This window comes from Rhinoderma darwinii, chromosome 5, assembly GCF_050947455.1.
Source record: "Rhinoderma darwinii isolate aRhiDar2 chromosome 5, aRhiDar2.hap1, whole genome shotgun sequence".
NCBI classification, from domain to species: Eukaryota; Metazoa; Chordata; class Amphibia; order Anura; family Rhinodermatidae; genus Rhinoderma; species Rhinoderma darwinii.
The window spans coordinates 107,589,379-107,613,522 of NC_134691.1; the positions used below are offsets into that span (position 1 = coordinate 107,589,379).

The following is a 24,144-nucleotide window of genomic DNA, read 5'->3' on the forward strand; positions in this document are numbered from 1 at the left end:
AAAAAAGAATTTCTAGCGACACATTCCCTTTAACCTGATCACCCATACCCCGTATATTCCAAGAAATAAACGTTACTCGATTAGCCATTGGAAATACTGGAAAATTTCCTACATCTATACTTCCATCTACCCCCCCCCCCCCCCGATAGGAAGTACGTACATACTAGGTATGTGAATAGATGGAATTGACAGAGCTTAGACCCATCCCAGGCGTACCGAACCCTCCCTTCCCCTCCTACACAAACATTGTCAGTAATCACATTGAAAAAAACGTATACAATAATTTGAAACCACCCGAGCAACCGCATCAGACGAGAGCACGAGTCCACCTTACGACCTCCATAAGAGCGATATCGGCAAGGCGTCCACATAATATAAGACGTAAATTCAGCTTAACTTACCAACAATCGGTGAACTTTCAGTACATCAATTTCAAAGCACACAGACATCCCACAGAAGCAAACTTCAGGTGTTTAAAGTCATCCGTCATTCCCATTGACTCTAGGATCATCTTGCCGTAGCCTTTGCTCCCAAATATCCATCCATTCCAAGGCCACTTTAGGTGCTTCAAAAAAGTGTGTAGAACCCATAGCTACCACACATAAGCGCGCAGGATACAATATGGCATATGGTGTTTGAAGATTTCTGAGGCGACACTTTACATCCGTGAATTTTGCCGCCCTCTTTTGTATATCCATGGAATAATCAGGATAAAAAGCAATCTTTCATCAATTTACAGAAATTTCTCTGGCCTTTTTCAGGATGACATCACGATCTCTATAGTGCAGCATTTTGGCCAGTACAGTCCTAGCACCCTCAGGCAGCGGTCGTGTCGGCACTCTGCGCCCTCTCCACTGCATATAGTGATGACAGTCTCCTTTCCAAATGTATTCATAAGCCAGGATTCAAAATATATAGTGGGGTCCGTTCCCTCCACCTTCTTCGGCATTCCCACTATGCTCACATTATTCCTGCGTAGCCTATTTTCTAGGTCGTCTGCTTTGGCTACCAAACCTGCAATAGTATGGTCATGTTGTCGTAGATCCCGCAAGGCAGGTGTTAGGGCATCCTCCATATTACTCACTCTCCCTTCAACCTCTGCCGTCCGATCAGAGATTTTTGTAACCTCATGTTTCAGAAAGGTAATATCAGCGGTCACTTTCACCATCTGTGAGACCAGCGTAGAGACATTAGTGTAGTGTAGTGTAGTGACCGCTATCATAATGTCCCTCAAGGTCCGTTCTGGGGCAGAGATCAACAGGGTCTGTGCTGGAGGTCTATTGAGGGCCTTACCAGCATGCTCCAACGTGTCCGTCCCGGAGCCCAGTGTACTCCCGTCACTTCCCGCATCCATCTCCCTCTCCTCACCAGTGTCATCCGCTGCCTCCCCCAGCATATCGGCAACTGCAAGCACCGCTCTATCCTTGCAAGTTGTAGAGGATCTAGCATACTGCACCAATCGTGTCGCTGCTTTCGCAGCCCGTTCAGCTTGTCTCAGCTGCCTGGGAGTTTGTTTGTCCCATGCGGTCTCCCCCTTCAAGAATGAATTTCTTTGTGCGGGTCATGAGATCAGCGTCCTAAGTTTACCTGTGCAGTCACTATACCTGTATGAATCAACCGGCTGGTATTAGCAGGATAATTGTGTTCAGGTGAGTTGCCGTGCATGAGCTCTTTCTCCGTGCGTCCGCTCACATCCAGGCCACGCCCTCCGCATTGTAAGTTAGCTAAGTGGGAAATAAAGTGACCCTTGTTATTTACGCTACATGGACACCTATTAATCATTGAATTCAGGTGTTTCATTCAGTCCCATTGCCACAGGTGTATAAAATCAAAAACCAAAGTGCATAAAAGTTGCTGACAATCTGCGCCGGGAGCTTCGTGACTCCATGGCCGAGCATCTGCATGCAAGCCTTACATCACCAAGAATAATGCCAAGCATCGGATGGAGTGGTTTAAAGCATGCCACCACTGTACTCTGGAGCAGTAGAAATATGTTCTGTGAAGTGACGAATCACCCTTCTCTATCTGGCAGTCTGAGACCATCTGCCAGACAAGTCTGGGTTTGGCGAATGCCAGGAGAATTTTACCTGCCTGACTGCGTTTTGCCAACTGTAAAGTTTAGCGAAGTAAGCAATATGCTTTGGAGTTGTTTTTCAGGGGTGGGACCTAGGCCCCTTCGTGCCAATAAAGGGAAATATTATTTCTTTAGCATACCAAGATATTTTGGACAATTGTATTCTTCCAACTTTGTGACAACATTTTAGGGAATGCACCTTTCTGTTCCTGCATGACTGTGTCCCAGTGTAGATAGCAAGGTCTATAAAGACATGGTTAAGTTAGTTTGGTGTGGAAGAACATGACTGGCCCACACTAAGCCGTGACCTGAACCCCCATCGAACACCTTTGGGATGACTAGAACGGAGATTGTGAGCCAAGCCCTGTAGTCCAACATCAGTGATTTTATGGATCATGGGGCAAAAAAATTCCCACAAACACACTTAAGTCTTGCAGAAGGCCTTCCCTGAAACATGGAAGCTGTTTTAGCTGCAAAGGGGGTACCAACGCCATACTAATGTCTGGATTTAGAATGGGATGTAATAAAAGCTCCTGTGAGTGTAATGTGTAGGTGCCCCATTTGATTTTTAAATCGTTCTAAATACTAGGTATTAAATATGGCATTTTCTTATTGGGGGGCACAGGAACCTGTAATCCTTCCCCTGAGGAAGCTACATTAGCGAAACGCGCGTTGGGGTGCAACTATATCAGGCTTTGCGGTGTGGGCTGTCTGACTACATTTATCTCCATGGGTAAGCGTACGTTTATACCTGTCAGTTCAAGCAGATTTTTGTTTGTTGCAATAGTACTATATATGCCGGGATATCTCTCCCCTTTGAACCTACCGTTGGATCTGAGCCGGTTCTCGATTGTGTAATTTTTAACGTCTCTTTTCAAACACTTTTCACTTCTGGCATTAGGACCCTATTGACTTTGTGTGTCCTTTAAACTTTGCCACCTCTACATTGCCCTATATGGGATATATAGATGTTGTTATGATGCAATATTGATACTGCATCATAACAGTGGGCATATATGTTCATTTGAAACTTTTCAACGTAGGATACCTGTGGTCAAACCATCTGTCTTTAATTAACCACACTGGTATTTTAGATCCTTATTTTTTAAATTAGTGTTATTTAATATTGTGTGTTCAAATTTCAATAAAGTTTTGTAATCAATTTTCAATACTTGTGGCGTTGTGGCTCCTTTTTCTCTATTTGCTTTCTTTCTAAATGTGCTACTTCTACTGTAAATCCACCGGTGTCCCGACTTTCCAATCTACCACTCCCCCTGATATATGCTGCTGCTCTAAAGGATTATATAAATAGGCGCAGTGAGGCTCTCGCAAAGTGTCCTGTTTTTTTTTAGTTGCTTCGATCAGCCATACCTTTGCTTGAACTTGAATTTCCAAGGTGATATTCACATGGGCCAAGCATGGTATACTGAAGGGAGCTCCAGCAGATGAGCTACCCAGACTGCCCACGCTATCAAATATCTCTGTTCTGCATCTAAAGTCAGCTAGGTGCTCCTCTCAAGCCACAGGTAGTAATATGGCCATTGGTGGGTTTTTCTGATTGAAGACCTGGAGTGCAGGTGCAGCTCCTATGAAGTCCCTTGCTGGTCTTTTCTTTACAGGAACTTGTCTGTTTGGAAATAGACAACGGACAAAATAATTTCTGATTCTTAAATATGATACAAAATACATCTGAACTGGTTCAATACTCAGTATACATAGTCAAAACTCAAAATCGACCTTAAAGGGAAGGTGTCATGATTTTTTTTTTTTAATTATTATATTGCTTTTAATATGTCAACAAAAATTTTATTTATTTGTGTTGTCACTTTCTACTTTTTAATATATTCATACTTTTACTTCACTATGGGGGCTGCCATTTTTTTTCATCTCTGTATGTGTCGATTAACGACACATACACAGATGGAATACGGCAGCTACAGGGCATAGGGCACAATGAACGTGAGCCGTTCATTGCTTCTGCGCAGGTCAGAGTCACACAGCAGAGAAGCTGGTTTGTAGGGAGATAGCAGGCGCCATTATGGAGGTGTGTGTGTGTGGTAGAGCTGAGTGTGTGTGTGTGTGTGGTAGAGCTGAGTGTGTGTGTGTGTGTGGTAGAGCTGAGTGTGTGTGTGTGGTAGAGCTGAGTGCGTGTGTGTGTGTGTGGTAGAGCTGAGTGCGTGTGTGTGTGTGGTAGAGCTGAGTGCGTGTGTGTGTGTGGTAGAGCTGAGTGTGTGTGTGTGGTAGAGCTGAGTGTGTGTGTGTGTGTGTGTGGTAGAGCTGAGTGTGTGTGTGTGTGTGTGTGGTAGAGCTGAGTGTGTGTGTGTGGTAGAGCTGAGTGTGTGTGTGTGTGTGTGTGTGTGTGTGTGTGTGTGTGTGTGGTAGAGCTGAGTGTGTGTGTGTGTGTGTGTGTGTGGTAGAGCTGAGTGTGTGTGTGTGTGTGTGGTAGAGCTGAGTGTGTGTGTGGTAAAGCTGTGTGTGTGTGTGTGTGTGGTAGAGCTCAGTGTGTGTGGTAGAGCTCAGTGTGTGTGGTAGAGCTGAGTGTGTGTGTGTGGTAGAGCTGAGTGTGTGTGTGTGTGTGTGGTAGAGCTGAGTGTGTGTGTGTGTGTGTGTTAGAGCTGAGTGTGTGTGTGGTAGAGCTGTGTGTGTGTGGTAGAGCTGTGTGTGTGTGTGTGTGTGTGTGTGTGTGTGTGTGTGTAGTGTAGTGTAGTAATGCTTAAAGAAGTTTGTGAAAAGAAAGGTAATCATATAAATGTTTAGCACGGGGTTATAAGGGCATACCTGGTTGAGTCTTAATGAAAGTGTACCAGCCGCCTCAACACGCGTTTCACAAGTTATTGCTCAGAAGGCGTGCCTAAGGGAGCATCATTGTCTTTCTTTCTTGCAGCGGTTCTGCCTCTTACCTCCCTTTGAAATAAATGGGGGGCAGAGAAAGCGTGTTTTTGACAGCTGCCCTCAATTGCCGCAGGGGGAAAAACGCACTAAAAACCGTGGGAAAGTGCCTGAAGGAATTTTGAGTCAGATTTTTTTTTTCTCTACCTGCAAATTCCTCCATGTGAACTAGGCCTAACTGTGCCTTTTTAAAAAAAATAAAATAAAATACTAGTCATAGGCCCAGTTTGATGGCAGTTCCATTGGCTCGGAATCTATACTTTAATGTAAAGTTCTTACCTGTCATGACTTTGTTAAAAACAATGTTTTGTTTTACGTTGGTAATATTTGCTTATTAACCATGTGAAGGTGGTTCACCTGGGATCACTGTTTCGATAGAACAGCAAGCTATTGCAAAGTACAGCTCTCACTTAGGACTTCTATTTCATAGTGATCTAACCGTTTCAATGGGCACTGTAAAACACATTTCCCTTGCACTGTCATTGCAGGGTGAATGTGGTGTCTGCTAATCCCGGCAAGAACAGCTGATCACCAGGGGTTCCAGCATCTAGACCTCTGTGAGCAGCTCGCAGTCAGGGGAATTACATCAGGAAATGGGGTTGTTCTAGGTGGACAACCCCTGTAATTATTGCTTCTTAGGCACCCAAGAAGCATTGTGAATGTCTATGGTCCGCATGCAAAACCAATAAAGATCCACAATCGCCATAAATTCTGCTATATTTGCCCTATTTATATAGCTTTTTTTTTAACAATTAACAAAAATCTCTTATCTATTTGCTGCTGATGTTTTGTTTTTGCATTTTTATTGTAGCATCAGATGGGGATAAAGAAATAATTTCCCATATAAGTCAGCATGGAGGAAAATGGCCATATTGGTTTAAGAAAATGGGTAAGGCATATAATATCAATATCTTTTTAGAATGATTTTTCCATATATTTTAGTGTTCAGAACATTCCTTGTAGAAATTTGCGTGCTATTGTACCATCTGGGGTGCATGTTTAAAGGGAGCCTGTCCGTGTTGAGGGGAAGTGCATTTTAAGCTTGGCTTTTCTCTCGTCCATGCAAGTTGCATGACTGAGAAAATTATCTTTAATTTTATCGTTGTGCCGATCGCAAATACCACGGAGGCGAGAATTGATGTGCAAGTCTTTCTGCTCTGCATCCCCTCTTCTCTGAGTGACGTCTCAATCGGCTGGGTGGTGATCCTGGTGGAGACTGGGTGGTGATCGATCGAGAGACCACTAGAGCGGACACCCAGAGCAGAGTGGCACTTGCGTCAGGGGAACTTAACGTCGGTTTCTCGCTCATGCAACTTGCATGACTGAGCGAATTTCGTTTTAAAATGCCCCTCCCCTATATCACCATATCAGTAGTTTTGAGGCATCAAAACTGCTGTCAGGTTCCCTTTAAAACACCTTCCATGCAAATTACTTGTGTTGCCTCTCGGTCTCCCATATACTAGCAAATCCACATTCAGTTTTATTTAAGCTTTATCTACCTGGGTTGCTAGCACCTTATTACTAGTGATTACATCCTGACCAGTCGCCCACTGTCCATTTCTAATTTTTAACAGAGAATGGTTTCCTTTTTATTTTTCCTATCGAATGTTTATCTGTTTTGTTGTGCTGCTCTGCATTTCTTTGCATCTGTTATTTTGCATTTTTTTTTTTGTGAATAAATTAAAGTGTAGCTAAACATTGACAAACATCTGACATGTCATAGTGACACGTCAGAAGTTTGGATTGGTGGGGGCACGAGCACTGAGACCCCCACCAATCACTAGAACGAAACTTCTGAAGACCTTGTGTGAGTTCTCAGCCGCTTCGTGTCTGTTCGGCTTTTTCCGGAAATGTATCGGTGTACGGATTCACTAGGAAGTCTATGAGCCCGTACACCGATACATAGGCTTTCCGGAAAAAGCCGAACAGACAGCGGCTGAGCGCTCACACAAGATCTTCAGCTGTTTCGTTCTAGCGATTGGTGGGGGTCTCAGTGCTCGGGCCCCCACCAATCCAAACTTCTGACATGTCTATGACATGTTAAAAGTTTGTCAAACGTTTAGCTACACTTTATAACAATTTTTCTGGCATTATGATTTTAGAGTTCTTTTGCATCTGAAAGACACACATTGTCACAAAAGGCCTGCTACACGCAATTTGAGCAATTGCTAAAATTTTGTTAATTTCCAAACCGTTGTAACAATTATTGCTTGGTCTAAATGCATATATACACAAAAGATTTACAATAAAACTCTAGTTTATCATTAATCAAAGTTGATTATGTGCACATTAAAATTATCAATAGCCGTATCTGTATATTTGTCCCTATGATCAAATTTACTTTTGAATTTGTAGTATATGTACGTTTGTACTCCTAGATATGTCCATTGAATACTCGTAACATTTTATTTATTTTTTTAAAACCCGCAGCTTTTGTCCATGGTTAATTGCTATGATAAAGCGGACCTTAAGGGGGTTTTACACAGGACGATTATCGGGCAGACAAGCGTTCATAGAATGCTCGTTGCCGTTAATTGCCCTGCATAAACACGGCAGCGATCAAAATAGTATAAGATTATCGTTGTCTGCAGCACATCTCCCAGTGTAATAATAATAATAATCTTTATTTATATAGCGCCAACATATTACGCAGCACTTTACAATTTAGAGGGGACATGAAACAAACAATATCAGACATTACATAGTGACAAAGTTCATTTACAATTCAAACCTGGGGAGTGAGGACCCTGCTCGCAAGAGCTTACAATCTATGAGGAAATAAGGAAGACACAAAGTGTAACAGTGTTTGTTCTGTACAATGGTCCGGCCATTTTTATACACATGCGGTGGTAACATAAAGCTGCATGAGCCGGTCACCAGCCAGTATCCGTGTATGACGGACATGAAGAGAAGGAGTGTGAGGGAATCTTATTCTGATGACTAATCTAAATGGAGGGCCATGGAAAGGAGTCAGATTAGGGAATGTTATAGGCCTGTCTAAATAGATGTGTTTTCAGGGCACGTTTAAAACTGTGGATATTGGGAATTAATCTGATTGTCTGGGGTAGCACATTCCAGAGGACGGGTGCAGCACGAGAGAAATCCTGGAGACGGTAGTGGGAGGTTCGGATTATGGAGGATTTTAATCTAAGGTCGTTGGCAGAACGTAGAGCCCGAGTAGGGTGGTAGACAGAGATGAGGGAGGAGATGTAAGGAGGTGCAGCACTGTGGAGAGCTTTGTGGGTGAGAGTAATAAGTTTGAATTTTATTCGGAAGGGGATGGGCAACCAGTGCAGTGACTGGCACAGATTAGAGGCGTTGGTGTAGCGGTTGGTCATAAAGATGAGCCTGGCTGCTGCATTGAGGATAGATTGGAGAGAAGAGAGTTTAGTGAGGGGAAGACCGACTAGTAATGAGTTACAGTAGTCAAGACGAGAGTGAATCAGAGCAACAATAAGAGTTTTGGCGGTTTCCTCCGTAAGAAAAGAGTGGATTCTGGAGATGTTTTTGAGGTGAAAATGACAGGAGCGTGAAAGTGATTGTATGTGAGGAGTAAAGGAAAGATCGGAGTCAAAAATAACCCCGAGACAGCGGGCGTGCTGCTTAGGAGTGATGATAGTGCCACACACAGAGATAGAGACATCAGGTTTAGGGAGGTTAGTAGATGGTGGGAACACAAGGTACTCAGTTTTAGAAAGATTCAGTTTCAGATAGAGAGAGGACATGATGTTAGAGACAGCGGACAGACAATCACTGGTGTTCTGTATTAGAGCAGGGGTGATGTCACGGGAAGAGGTATATAATTTGGTGTCATCAGCGTAGAGATGGTACTGGAAACCCAATCTGCTGATGGTTTGTCCAATAGGAGCTGTGTAGAGAGAAAACAGCAGCTGACCTAGGACTGATCTCTGAGGAACCCCGATATCAAGGGGAAGAGGAGAAGAAGTGGAACCAGCAAATGACACACTGAATGAGCGGTCAGAGAGATAGGAGGAAAACCAAGAGAGAGCCGCGTCCTTGAGGCCAATAGAGTGGAGCAGGTTAAGTAGGAGTTTGTGGTCTACAGTGTCAAAGGCTGCAGAGAGATCCAAAAGAATCAGGAGAGAGGATTTACCATCCGATTTAGCCGCCAAGAGATCATTTGAGACTTTAGTAAGGGCAGTTTCTGTGGAGTGTAGAGTGCGGAAACCAGATTGTAAGGGGTCAAGAATGGAGTTAGCAGAGAGATAGCGGATAAGGCGAGAGTAGACCAAGCGTTCCAGTAGTTTGGAGATGAAGGGCAGATTAGAGACTGGTCGGTAGTTAGCAGCGCTGGATGGGTCAAGAGTTGGTTTTTTCAATAATGGGTTTATAATGGCATGTTTAAAAGCGGAGGGAAAGATACCAGAGGAAAGAGAGAGGTTAAATAGTTAAATATTTTAGTGAGGTTACTAGTGACAGCTGGGGAGAGGGACTGGAGGAGGTGTGAGGGGACAGGATCACTAGGGCAGGTAGTAGGACGAGAAGAAGAGAGGAGCCTCGAGACTTCTTCAGTTATTGGGTCAAATTCTGAGAGTGAAGAAGAGGGAGTGCGGGGGGGAAGGGGATCGATGTTACTAGGGGACTGAGTGATAATATCATGCCGGATGTTGTCAATTTTAACTTTAAAATAATTGCCCAGGTCTTCAGCACTGAGATCTGTGATTTGGCGTCTGCACTTTAGGATTAAGGAGGGAGGGAAAAGTATCAAAGAGGCGTTTTGGATTGTTAGATAGTGTGGAGATGAGAGAAGTGAAGTAGACTTGTTTGGCGCGGTGAAGGGCAGAGTTGTAAGTTTTGAGCATAAATTTGTAATGGATGAAATCTGCATCCAAATGTGATTTTCTCCAAAGTCGTTTGGCACATCTCAAGCACCGCTGAAGAAAGCGGGATTGAGGCGTGTGCCAGGGTTGTCGTCGTCTTTGTCGGGTGGTTCGGAGTGTAGTGGGGGCTGCTTCATCCAATGCATTTTTGAGAGTGTTATTATAAAGTTTGGCAGCCAGATTGGGACAGGAGAGGGAAGAGATAGGGGACAATGAGGACTGTAGACTGTCTATGAGTTTCACAGTGTTAATGGCATGCAGATTTCTGTATGTCTGATACGTAGGGATGACATGAGGAGGCAGAGAATATTTGATAGTAAAGCAGAGAAGAACAGGGAGATTCGCTGCCGACATGAGGATGTATGTGGACGAGCGATCGGAGGAACGACCGCTCGTCCCCATTCATAGCTCCATGTGATAGGAACAAACGGACGCCGATCAACGATGCCTCGTTGATCGGTGCTCGCTTTATCAGCCAATGTAAAAGGGCCTTTAGGCTCCTGGAGGACCGGTCCGCTCCCATTCTTGTCTGTTTTAGTAAATACTTGTATTACCCATGAATTAACAATTCCAGAGCACCTTTTCTTTTAGCTTTGTGTTTTGCCATTCCTCTGTTCCTCCTAACAATAAATTGACAACTGGACATTACTATTACCCTTGACAATATGGTCTGTTCCTACCTAGTCTGACTATGCCACCATTGCTTGAACAGCGTCAGACTTTGTAGGGTCATACCCTATTGACCAGAGACCTGGTAATGCCCACTTGTCAATTTATTCATACATTTCCAGGAGTAATAATGGGAACAGCACGACACTGAAAGATGCTCCAGACACATGCCCACTACCCAGATCCTCTTCTACATGGACGCAGGAGTGACTTCTGCTGTTGTGCCATCCAGCCTGAAATAACTGGCACACAGCAAGCGGTTTCTATCCACCAGCACTGAACACTTTAGGTAGACCACCTGAGAGCGATTCAAAAGAACACGAGGGGGCGCCATAAAAAGTATGTAAGAGCAACATCTAGACATAATTTCAACCACTAGAATAGGATTTCCGGTATCGTCCTTTCTGCTTAGGGTTTATTGCTTGCTTTAACACATTCAGGCATGTATTTGCACACAGTGAAGTTCTCCGGATGCATATTAGCAGGAATGTATCTTTCTTTTTTTTTAGAAAACATTACAAAGCTTGGTGATTATACTCTGCAACTTCAAGTCGTGTTAAATGAAAGTAATGCTGACAAATATGGGGGAAAGGCTCTGCCGTGTAAAAAGATTCTGTTTAAGATTGTGGGTAAGCATCTGTACATCTTCCACATGTGTTTATGTAGCTTTCCATGTTGATGTATCCCTTCTAATTAACCCATTGAAGTACAAGCTATTTTTAGTGTTTTCGTTATTCACTCCCTGCCTTCTAAGATCCATACATTTTTTTTTTTTTCATTTTTTTTTTACAGTCAATGGAGTGGTGTGAAGGGTTATTTTTTGCGGGAGGAGTTGTAGTTTCTATTGGCTATATTTAAAGTACCATATAATGTACTAGGAAACGGAAAACAAAATTTATTTGTGGGATGGAATTGGAAAAAACTACGATTCGTTGTTTTTGTTTTTTAATATATTTTTTTTGTTACGTTTTTTGTTTTTTTAAGGTCTGTAACCTTTTGGTAAAAACAACAAATGAACTATCATTCTGGTAAATCTGATTATGGCAATACCAAATTTATATAGTTTTTTTTTTTTTTTGTTTTTTTTAAATTTCCTAATCTTACAAAGAATAAACTATTTGTAAAAAAATATATATATAATAACTTTTTTCTTTTTTTTTCGACCGAGCGGTATGATGGCTTACTTTTTGCGGGACGAGTTGTCGTTTTTACTGGTACCATTTTTTGTTAGATCGCTTTTTTTAAATTTTAGTTTTATTACACAGCTGACACCCGCACCGTATGGATTGGGCTCAGTGTGTGAGCCCGCTGCATACTATAATCCCCACACCATGACTAACTGGCAGATTATGGTGCGTCAAGGGGTTAAATCAATGTTTGAAGATTGGTCCCGAAGTGGGTGTTTATGTTGATTCATAATCTGGTCTGAAACTTTTTTTAAAAAAAAATCAAGAGTAAAACATTTAACAGAGAATTGACCTTGAAAGTGCTTTGCTAAAATTATGTAAATTGTTTCTTTTTCAAGAGGGCAAACCATTTAAATTTTCTGTTGGACCTCTGGATGCAGTACAAGTTGGAATACCATTCAATATACCCTTAAATGTACAAGATGAATTTGGCCATTCTACATCACTTTCTGCAGACATTCAGCCGGTTTTGGAGGGAAGGTAATTACTCAAACAACTAAATGAAAGTATTTTTATGATGCTTTTATTGCTTCTGAGGCTAGGACTGAAACCGTATTGGCCCATTGTTATGGTGTAGATCTGAATTGTCTTAATGCTAAAGACTATAAGGAATAGATGACAAAGCTGTACCTAAAAGACATAGGGGCAGATTTACTAATACTATCTTACATCCAGTCAGTTTAGAATTAAACTAGAGGCACCAAACTTATCAGTGGCTCATGCTGGATGATAAATTTGGTCCGTCTTTTCTCTTTTGTCTGACTTAAATTTCCCTCGTCGGAAAACCCCTTTATGACCTATCCAAAGGATATGTCCTAAATGTAAGATACTTGAGAAACAAAAAAAGAAAGAGGGCGCTCCTCTAAGGTGGTGATCTATTTGGTTACGAATAAAATCTGTGAAAGTGAATATAGATTGACTCCCGTGGTAGAGTTGTGCAAGATCATTGGCACAACTCCACTTTGTTGCATGTCGGGTGTTTTCACCCTGGTATCGGCACACTAAGCAAGCCTCCGGAGCAGACCCTCTATGTATATGTGGGTACCACAGTGGTCAGGTAATTCTGAAATGAAAGACGTGGAAGCAAAGTACTCCTTGTCGGGTGCTCTTGTGTGGATGGTTCAGGGAGTCCACAATCTGATTTTGTTAAAATGATTTATTCTGTGAACATACTAAAATTATATAAAATAAAAGTGCTGCGGCGTGTTTCGATCTTACTGACTCACTGAACCATCCACACAAAAGCGCCAGAGTACTAAATGTAAGATAGATTAGGGTCCCACCTCTGGGACCCGTACCTATCTCTAAATTTTTATCCTTATTCTGATCTAAAAACATGAGATTAACAGATTATACAGCACAAGTGTGAATTTAGCCTTAATGTGCTACCAACATTTTGAGAAAGGGAACTCCTTTTTTTTTTTTTTCCTTTTTTTTTTTTTCCCCTTTATTGGTTCATTTGTATTGCGTTCTGTCTTGTTTTGGCTTTAAATGTTTTCCAAAACCGATATGAATTTTTTAAAAAAAAAATTTTATTACTAAAGTTTGTCTTTAAGTAAAGATTTCATTCTCACGTGTTTTTTTTTTTTTGCTTCTTTTCTTATTGCCATCTAGCGGTCTATCAATTGACTATAAGGAGTTAAGCACAGTGTCAAAATTATTTATTAAGGAAGTGATTGTTCGAGGACAAGTGAAGAACTGCCAAGGCAAGGTAACAAATCCTTTTCACCAATTACCTGAAATGGTGGCTATACTGTAAGCCCTTATTCACACGACAGGGTTTCTCGGCCGGGTGACGGCCGTTCATAAATCGAACGTCACCCGGCTGCATTAGGAACAATAGACCCCTAATGGGGCTATTAAAAAAATGGGACATGCCCTATTTTCGGCCGTTTACACGGCCGCCCGGCTCCCATAGAAGTCTATGGGGCCGGGTAATACACGGCCATCACCGGAATGTGTCCCGAGTGACAGCCGTGTCTACCGTCGCTCGCGCTCTCTCGCCTCCTCCTCCTTCTCACAGTACAGAGTGCATGTGAGGAGGAGGAGGGTCTTTTTTTGCTCCCTGTAGGAATCTGAATCCCCAATCCCCGGCCGGGGATTGGGGATTCCGCTGCAGGAGAAGTGAGTGACTACACAGTCCATATATGGACACCGCGACGTCACTCACTTCTGCAGCAGAATCCCCGACTCTATGGCCGGGGATTCCGCTACAGGAGAAGTGAGTGACTACACTATCCATATATGGACACAGTGACGTCACTCACTTCTGAAGCTGAATTCCCGACCTGTGGCAGGGAATTCCTCTCCAGGAGAAGTCAGTGACTACACAGTCCATATATGGACATTGAAGTCAGTGACTTCTCCTGAAATGTGGGGGGGGGGGCTGGGTGGCATCACCTGCAGGGGGCTGGGTGGCATCACCTGCAGGGGGCTGGGTGTGGCAACAAATTTAAATGATTCATCCGATTTTAAAACGGACAGGGAAAAAAACGGGTCAAAATCGGCCGTTAAAAACGGCAACACGGAACGGAATCGGAACGGATGCAAAACTGATCAAAACGGCCGATTTTATCGGCCGACACTCGGACCCTGTGGTGTGACTGAGGCGTTAGGCCTCGTGCACACTTACGTCACCGTTTTCACGTCCGCTTTTGACGGGTCCGTGAACCCGTTTTAGCGGCCGTGTGGTTTCCATGTGCACTCCGTGTTTCCGTTTCCATGCGCCGAGCATGGTACTGTGCAGAGTGCTGAAAGAGTTAATGGGCTGCACTGATTGGCGGTAACTCTTTCAGCACCCTGGACAGTACATGCTCGGCGCGCGGAAAATACAATTTTAATGTAATAAAAAAATTAAAAAGTTCATACTTATATTCCTCCTGTCCGGCCTCCAGCGATGAAGTTTCATCCATGTCAGCCTGTGATTGGCTGCAGTGGTGGTCACGCACGTTAGGATGATGTCAGAAGGCTGGCCTCCAGGGATGACTCTTCATCCCATGTGACCGCCTCTGCAGCCAATCACAGGCTGCAGCGGCCTCTGCAGCCAATCACAGGCTGCCGCGGCACAAAAGAAGGTCGGACTGGAGGAAGAAGTGGGACTCGTCACTGTGATGGTGCGTTATATGTGGTTTATTGTGAGTCCTCAGCAGAGAGGGATATTTCTCTAATCAAGTACCACAGGTCGTGTCTCCAGCCTATGGATAATTGGATCACCCTTGTTTGCTGGTCTGCACCTGACCAGTTGTCATGGGGTTCGTTACGTTAATACACGATCAACAGAGCCAGAGACGACAGGGCAACTCCAACAGGGTTTATTGCATCCAATGTTGACAGAACAAGTCACGTTCAATGCAGGAACAACACACAGTCCACAAAATAAGGTAATCCCAGGAACATCTTCAGAGCGCTGGCCTCAGCTTCAGCTCTCCTTCAGGTCTAAATCCAGAAGATCTCCATCCTCCCCAGGACAAGCCCTTATATCCACTCAGGGGGAGGAACATCTTGGCAGTTTCTAGTCACCATCATTATAATGACTTTAGTTTGTAATCATACACTGTCTGTAAGTGAGTTGTGGTCCTTTGTGCTATGATGTGTATTGCCACAGCCAGGATGAGAACACAATGGGGAAGATAATTGGATCACCCTTGTTTGCTGGTCTGCACCTGAGCTGAATATAACTGTGGTGCCTCCTGATGACCCCCTGTGGAGCCCAGACAATGAGAACACTTTGTCTTGTGGACTTCACCTCTGACTCGTCCAATTGTCCATAGGCTGGAGACACGACCTGTGGTACTTGATTAGAGAAATATCCCTCTCTGCTGAGGACTCACAATAAACCACATATAATGCACCATCACAACTTCTCCCCTCATATAATAAGTGAGCTGGCCATGTGGCCTACACAGGCCGCTGGCCACCTCACTCGTAGTGCCCGCTGATCCACATTGTAGGACCACAGAACAATTCCCAACAGTTGGCGGGTTCCTCGATCGGTTTAGGGGGGAAGGGCAGTCTATGGCTCTTCTTGTCGGGACAGTCCATCAGCGTTCTGGTGTTGGCTTCCCCGTTTGTATTGGATGGAGAAGCTGTAAGGTTGTAAGGACAGGCTCCACCGCAGTAATCGTCCATTGTCCCCTGACACTCGGTTCAGCCATGTGAGGGGGTTGTGATCCGTTACAATGGTAAAGTCTCTGCCATACAGGTATGGCTGTAATTTTTTGAGAGCCCATACGATGGCAAGGCACTCTTTTTCAATAGTAGCATAGGCAACTTCCCGATCCAGGAGTTTACGACTTATGAAAGCAACTGGATGCTCATGCCCAGCCGCATCTATCTGGCTAAGAACTGCTCCAATCCCGTAAGTGGACGCATCTGTCTGCACAAGGAACCTGCGCTTGTAGTCTGGTGCGGCCAAGACAGGGGCAGTGGTGAGAGCCGTCTTTAATGCTGTAAAGGCTTCCTCGCAGGCAGGTGCCCACTTCACCATTCTTGGCATGTTTTTGCGGGTCAGGTCATTTAGGGGCTTTGCCAGGGCACTGAAATGAGAAACAAATTTTCGGTAGTAACTAGCGGTCCCCAAAAAGGCCAGTACTTGTTTCTTAGTTTGAGGGGTAGGCCAGTTGCTAATGGCTTCCACCTTGGCAGGCTCAGGTCTTAGGGTCCCACCTCCTACTCTGTGCCCCAGATACTGCACCTCAGCCATACCCAACTGGCATTTATCAGGGCGAATTGTCAGTCCTGCTGCGAGAATATGGTCTAGCACTATGCCCAAGTGTTTAAGATGTTCCTCCCATGATGTGCTGAAAATGGCAATATCATCCAAGTATGCACAGGCAAAGTCCTGACATTGTTCTAGCAGCCGGTCTACCAATCTTTGGAAGGTTGCTGGGGCATTTTTCATCCCAAAGGGCATTCCCAAGAACTCAAAGAGTCCAAAGGGGGTAATAAACGCAGATCGCTCCCGGGCATTCTCTGTTAGGGGTATCTGCCAGTACCCCTTGCTCAAGTCTAATGTAGTTACAAATCGAGCACTGGCTAGCCGATCCAGTAGATCGTCAATCCGGGGCATAGGGTACGCGTCACTTTTGGTGGCATCGTTTAGGCGCCGGTAATCTACGCAGAATCGCGTTGTGCCATCCTTTTTGGACACCAGTACCACAGGGGATGCCCAGGGGCTCTGGGAAGGCCTAATAATCCCAAGTTGTTTCATGTCCGCCAGTTCACTTTTGATCATGTCCCGAACAGCCTCTGGAACTCGGTAGGGGGCCTGCTGGATGGGGCGTTGCCCTTGAGTTTCCACATGGTGACTGGTGAGAGTTGTCCGTCCAGGTGCTGAGGAGAAAGCGGAAGCTCTTGGTCCCAGCAAGGCGAGAATATCATCCTTTTGGATATCTGACAGATGGAGTCCTAGGGGCACTTGGTTCAGAGTACCCCCAGCTCGAGACAGATGCAGAAGGTCTGGTAGGGAGTCGTCTCCTTCCTTATCACTAGGGGGACAGCAGATAGCCAAAACAGGCAGGGATCGGTCGTGGTACTCTTTCAGCATGTTGATGTGGACCGTCTTTTGTCGCCGGCCACTAGGGTCCATGGCAATGACGTAGTTAGTGTCATTAAGTTTTCGGATAACTCGGTAAGGACCATCCCATGTTGCTTGCAGCTTGTTGGCAGGGACAGCGTTAATCATAATAACTTGTTGTCCTTCAATAAACTCCATCACAGTCACCAAGACAACGACCGGGTACGTATGAAATGCTTTTTATTTTATTTTTAATCAGCAGCCTCTTTTCTCTATCAGTTATTGATACACTAATCGGCAGCCACTTGTCTAATATTTTTCTAATGTTTTTTTGCCCGCCCGGCGGTTGCTAGACAGCGGCTCCGTCACACACGGACGGCACACGGATGCCTTCCGTGTGCCTTCAGTTTTATTGACGGCCCCATTGACTTGCATGGGCCTCACGGTCGCGGAATCTCGGACCAAAGTAGGACATGCTCTACTTTGGATCGGAAAGGAGCAACGGACCGTCAAAAAAAACTGAAGTGTGCATGGCCCCATTGAAATGAATGGGTTCAGGGTGCTATCCGTGACAAAAACGGATAGTACCCTGAAGGAAAAAACTGAAGTGTGCATGAGGCCTAAATGTTGTAATATCTATAGTATTGCTTAAATGCGGTAATACTACGGTGTCGATCTATTAATGTAACATTTGTATGGAAAATAAAGTTAATTTCTGGTTTCTCGTATTCTATATTCCTTTGTCTTGTGGATTTGTCTCAGATGCAAAAATGTCTAAAAGGGAATGTAGCCCCACGGAAGACCCATCCATTCACTAGCAGGCCATAAAAAAAACCATCAGTTTTATTAATGACTTAACAAAGCAAGCAGTACTCGCCTATCCTTTACCCCTGCGATGTGGCTCTGGCGGCACTCCCCGTGACTGTTTACATTGGGACAGCGTTATCACTGAGCGAAAGGATAGTAGAGTACTGCCTGTTTTGTGTTAACTCATGTCATTTGCAGCCATTAGTAATACATGTTAGGATCTCGGCTCACTCCTTTTTTTATATGTGAATGGGTCAATGCCTATGGCATAATTCACACGGGCGTATCCGATTTGTGTCCACAAAAAAATGTGCCGTCTTTCATTCATGTGACTTTCCGTGTGGCATAAGTGATGCGCGCGTCGTTCGTGTGCTGTCCGTTCATGCAACCATTGAATTTAATGGGCGACGTGATCCGCAAAAACAGACCAGATTAGGACATGCAGTGAGTTTCATGCAACAGACGTGCTCCGTGAAAAAACACGGACGTGTGAAAAGCCCCATTGAGTTGCATTTGTCTGTGTGCTCTTCAGTTATTTCAACGGACCGCACACTGAAGTGAAACGTACTCGTTTGAATGAGGCCTAAGTGATCTTTAAAAGCTATATGCCAGTATAACTGTATATATTTGCCGTAGTTTGTTCATATCGACATATAACGCTCTGAACTCTAAATTTTGATATGCAATGCACTCTGCTGGTGTCCCCCCCGACATGTTTTGCCGCAACACGCGGCATCATCAGGTGTCTGGAACACAAGTTTGAGTAGCGGTGCGCTAGTGCTAGTCTAACATAAAAAAACCTCTGTTTTCGCCATCAACAATTGCCCGTCGCATCAGATGTGCGTCGTCATTACTTATGCGCTGCACTGATGGGACAGATAAGATCATGTAGCTTAGGCGCATTATGCTGATAGGCCGAAAGGAAAGCGCATGATCGGGGGATTTCATTCGCCACACTATCAATGAAAATGTGTTATTACTGCCGACATTACAACCAATAATACGTTATATTTATAAATTCAATTAAGTTTAGTGAATGTCATTAAATGGACACTTATGGAAAAAAAATTATTCCACAGATTAACAATCAATATGCGACTATATTTAAAAAAAAAAAGTGTGGACCCTGGAGAATGGTCTCTTAATCCAGAGATTTTTCCCTGCGTTTGCATTGGTTGGAACTTCCCGGTTGTGGATCACGTTGACTCTCACCTCAATCACAAGTGCTCAGACTAAGTCACCAGAACCAGGGATCCCAGGGCCATAGGAGCAGATGGCCTGGTTTTCCCCTGGTCGTCCTTCAATCTCATCTTTTTTTCCTCCCCTTCAACTCCTGCCTCGGGTGCTGGAAAGGGTCAAGGATGCAGGAATCACAGCCATTCCAGTGGCCCAGACTCGCCTCGCAGAGCTTGGTACGCAGATCTCATTCTCTTGTTAACAGACGCCCTGTGGCTGCTTCCTCAGCAACACGACCTCCTTTCCCAAGGTCCAATGTTCCACTCAGCTTTTCCTCGGCAGCGTTTGAAGGCTTGGCTGTCGAAACCGCAGTTTTGAAGGTTTCTCTGATCTGGTAATTCAGATCATGATTAAGACCAGGAAGACTCCATCCCAAAGGATTTACTATTGTACTTGGTTGGCTTATTTTAGGTGGTGTGAATCCCATCAGTTCCACACCCTCTGTTTTTCCATCCCGCGTATTCTGGCTTTCCAGGTGGGTTTGGATCAGGGACTCAGATTGGCTACTCTAAAGGGGTGGGTTTCAGCCCTATCTATTCTTTTCCAACACAGTTCGACTTTCCGCTCTGACTTCTTTGTGGGGAGTTGCACATTGTCTTCCTTATTGGTCTCCTCATCCTGGTCCTTGATGTTCTCCTGGCTGCACCCTTCGAATGTTTGCGGGAAGATTCTCTCAGGTTATTTTCCTGCAAGGTAGTCTTCCTTGTGGCGATCATCTCTATCCGTAGAGTTTCTGAGCTGGCAGCCTCATCCTGCAAACCTCAGTTTACGGTTTTTCATAGGGACAATGTGGTTTCCTCCCATCTTAATGGGGACGCTTGTCCTAAACCTTCTCATCCACGAGAAAAAGTACCTTACGTTGCCTGGATGTCGTTAGAGCCCTACATTGCGGCAACGAAGTCCTTCCAGAAGACAGACTCCATTTTTAGTTGTTCTTGAGGCCCTCATAAGGGTGGCCCAGCTTCAAAATCCACTATTGGCCTTCCGAGTCACTGCTCGTTCTACTAGGGCAGTTGGGGTCTCCTGGGTGGTGCGGTATTAGGCTTCTGCCCTTCAGGTCTGTAAAGCCGCCACTTGGTCCTCGTCACATACTTTTTCAAGTTTTTACCGTATCCATTCTCTGGCTTTTGGCTGCCAGTTTGGGTCGGTTGGTGTTGCAAGCAGCCGTGGTTTAGGCTGCTCGCATGACTGATTAGTTTTACCCACCCTAAGGAACTGTTGTAGGACGTCCCATGGTACTTTGTCCCCCAGTAAATGCTATAATGAGAAAACAGGATTTTTGTACTTACTAGTAAATTCCCTTTCTACTTGAGGCTTCTTTTCTCATTTAAAACATATTGTCAAACCTCCTTTGCTCTACTACTTCTCTTGGTACAAACTGAGGAACTGCGTTCTCCGCAGAGGGTATAGCCCACTGGGTGGAGCCACGCAGTTTTGTGTTTACCTGGTCTCGGCCTCCTAGTGATAGCGGCCTATACCCATGGTACGGTGTCCCTCAGTGAATTCAACAAAAGAAGGGATTTTACTGGTAAGCACAAAAATTCAGTTTTTTTCCTGAAGAAGTTGAGTGACAAGTTATCACTGCCTTGTCAGTCTCTTTGTACTTGTCACTCATCATTTCTCGAGTCCTGAATACTTATTCAAATTATACCATAATCTACAAGTGGGAGTATCCCTGCATCACTATGTAGACTTGCAGTTCAGAGCTTGAGGAAAGTGAAAACCCCATTTGGTGTATATATAAGATTTGTACATCCGTTTGTTGTCAGCCATATATAACCGTCTCACTACTCCATGCCAAAATTTATCTTCCTAATGCACTCAGTTTCTGATTCTATACTTTTTTCCTTTTTTATTATTTCCATGCGTCCTTTGCCCCTGTCTGTCCAGGCCATGTTTAATCTATGCCTATCAAGACAACAATAAGCCTATCATTCCAATCCTCCACCTACTATTCTAATGAGACTAGCCTGGAGATAACTTTGCAGCAGATCGTAAACGGACATTAGTCTGTCCTACCATTCAGGAGATTCAACCCTTTGCACTCACTGCTAGAGAAGAACAATATTTCGTAATTCATAATTGCATAGTACTGCAGAAAAGCTTTTTTTTTTTTTTGTGTTTTTTTTTTCCCCATGAATATTAAATAAAAAATAAAAATATCCCTTTCTAACAGAAGTGTCCCTTAAACTTTCAACATAGTGATGACAAAAATAGCATGTATAACTATTAAACATTTAAGCTGAACAGTTATAACTGATCGTGGGATATCCTTATCTAAACGATCAATGAAAAAGCAGTTTGCTGATTTGCTAAACTATCACAATAATCTGATTTTTAACCAATAGATTCTCTTGCTAGATTTACAATGAGTGTTATTACTGGCATCATTACAACTAATAATACTTTATATGTATACATTTAGTCATTAACTGACAACGTAGCGATGACAAAATAACAGGTATAGGTACAGTAGGAAACATTAAGGGATTAAATCCTATTTGTAGATATTTTAGCCATTAATCACCCCAGTGAATTACATATTGACACTGTTGATGTTGACAAAGCAAGTGTCTAGAATATTTATATGACTATATGAAATCCGTTATGTACTATATAAATGTATTCTTCTATAAAGCAATTCTCCTATGACGTCAAATTCCTAACTACTTAAAAAAATATGAGGAAATGTCTGAGATTAATAAATGGCGATTTAATTATAAACTTTATACCAATATGGACTGGTAATTTTTTATAAAAAATGGTTAAAAAGATAACTTTTTGGATTGAGAACTATTTGGAGAAAGGACGCACAAAGGGGATTATTATTGATGGGAAACAAAACCTCTACAAAAGCCATCCAATGATAGCCACATTCTATGCCTAAAAGCACCACTTGTCCACCAGGTAGATCCATTGTCTCCGAGAACGGTAATTTTACGGTATCGGCAAGTACTTGTTGAAATTCCTTGTAACTTTGTTATGGCAATACCATATTACTTCAAGACTCCAAAAATTGAGTTACAGAATTTATAAGTCTCCTCACATACTCTAATTGGTAGTTTAGATGTAGAAATATTGTACAGCAGCATACAGAATTCACTCACTCATTCTTTACGCTATAGATACTACTTTTTGTGCAGACACTAGGCAATACCTGTGTATTACCCCTCCATCATCCCTGCGTATTACCCCTCCATCATCCCTGCGTATTACCCCCCATCATCCCTGTGTATTACCCGCCATCATCCCTGTGTATTACCCCCCATCATCCCTGTGTATTACCCCCCATCATCCCTGTGTATTACCCCCCATCATCCCTGTGTATTACCCCCCCATCATCCCTGTGTATTACCCCCCCATCATCCCTGTGTATTACCCCCCCATCATCCCTGTGTATTACCCCCCCATCATCCCTGTGTATTACCCCCCCATCATCCCTGTGTATTACCCCCCATCATCCCTGTGTATTACCCCCCCATCATCCCTGTGTATTACCCCCCCCATCATCGCTGTGTATTACCCCCCATCATCGCTGTGTATTACCCCCCCATCATCGCTGTGTATTACCCCCCCATCATCCCTGTGTATTACCCCCCATCATCCCTGTGTATTACCCCCATCATCCCTATGTATTACCCCCCCCCCCATCATCCCTATGTATTACCCCCCCATCATCGCTGTGTATTACCCCCCCATCATCCCTGTGTATTACCCCCCATCATCCCTGTGTATTACCCCCATCATCCCTATGTATTACCCCCCCCCCATCATCCCTATGTATTACCCCCCCCATCATCCCTGTGTATTACCCCCCCCATCATCCCTGTGTATTACCCGCCATTATCCCTGTGTATTACCCGCCATCATCCCTCTGTATTACCCGCCATCATCCCTCTGTATTACCCGCCATCATCCCTCTGTATTACCCGCCATCATCCCTCTGTATTACCCGCCATCATCCCTCTGTATTACCCCCCATCATCCCTGTGTATTACCCCCCATCATCCCTGTGTATTACCCCCCCATCATCCCTGTGTATTACCCCCCATCATCCCTGTGTATTACCCCCCATCATCCCGGTGTATTACCCCCCCCATCATCCCGGTGTATTACCCCCCCCATCATCCCGGTGTATTACCCCCCCCATCATCCCGGTGTATTACCCCCCCCATCATCCCGGTGTATTACCCCCCGCCATCATCCCTCTGTATTACCCCCCGCCATCATCCCTCTGTATTACCCCCCGCCATCATCCCTCTGTATTACCCCCCGCCATCATCCCTCTGTATTACCCCCCGCCATCATCCCTCTGTATTACCCCCCGCCATCATCCCTCTGTATTACCCCCCGCCATCATCCCTCTGTATTACCCCCCGCCATCATCCCTCTGTATTACCCCCCGCCATCATCCCTCTGTATTACCCCCCGCCATCATCCCTCTGTATTACCCCCCGCCATCATCCCTCTGTATTACCCCCCGCCATCATCCCTCTGTATTACCCCCCGCCATCATCCCTCTGTATTACCCCCCGCCATCATCCCTCTGTATTACCCCCCGCCATCATCCCTCTGTATTACCCCCCGCCATCATCCCTCTGTATTACCCCCCGCCATCATCCCTCTGTATTACCCCCCGCCATCATCCCTCTGTATTACCCCCCGCCATCATCCCTCTGTATTACCCCCCGCCATCATCCCTCTGTATTACCCCCCGCCATCATCCCTCTGTATTACCCCCCGCCATCATCCCTCTGTATTACCCCCCGCCATCATCCCTCTGTATTACCTCCCGCCATCATCCCTCTGTATTACCCCCCGCCATCATCCCTCTGTATTACCCCCCGCCATCATCCCTCTGTATTACCCCCCGCCATCATCCCTCTGTATTACCCCCCGCCATCATCCCTCTGTATTACCCCCCGC

General features: G+C 44.5%; 1 protein-coding gene across 1 annotated transcript in view; it reads left to right on the forward strand.

Annotated features, from left to right (window-relative positions):
- SMCHD1 (structural maintenance of chromosomes flexible hinge domain containing 1) overlaps positions 1-24,144 on the forward strand; it is a 312,622-nt gene that overhangs the window by 125,407 nt on the left and 163,071 nt on the right. Inside the window, exons 18-21 of the mRNA XM_075826377.1 lie at positions 5,775-5,852; positions 10,983-11,102; positions 11,999-12,140; positions 13,275-13,371. Coding sequence (XP_075682492.1) covers positions 5,775-5,852; positions 10,983-11,102; positions 11,999-12,140; positions 13,275-13,371 — 437 coding nt within the window. The remainder of the gene's footprint in view (positions 1-5,774; positions 5,853-10,982; positions 11,103-11,998; positions 12,141-13,274; positions 13,372-24,144) is intronic.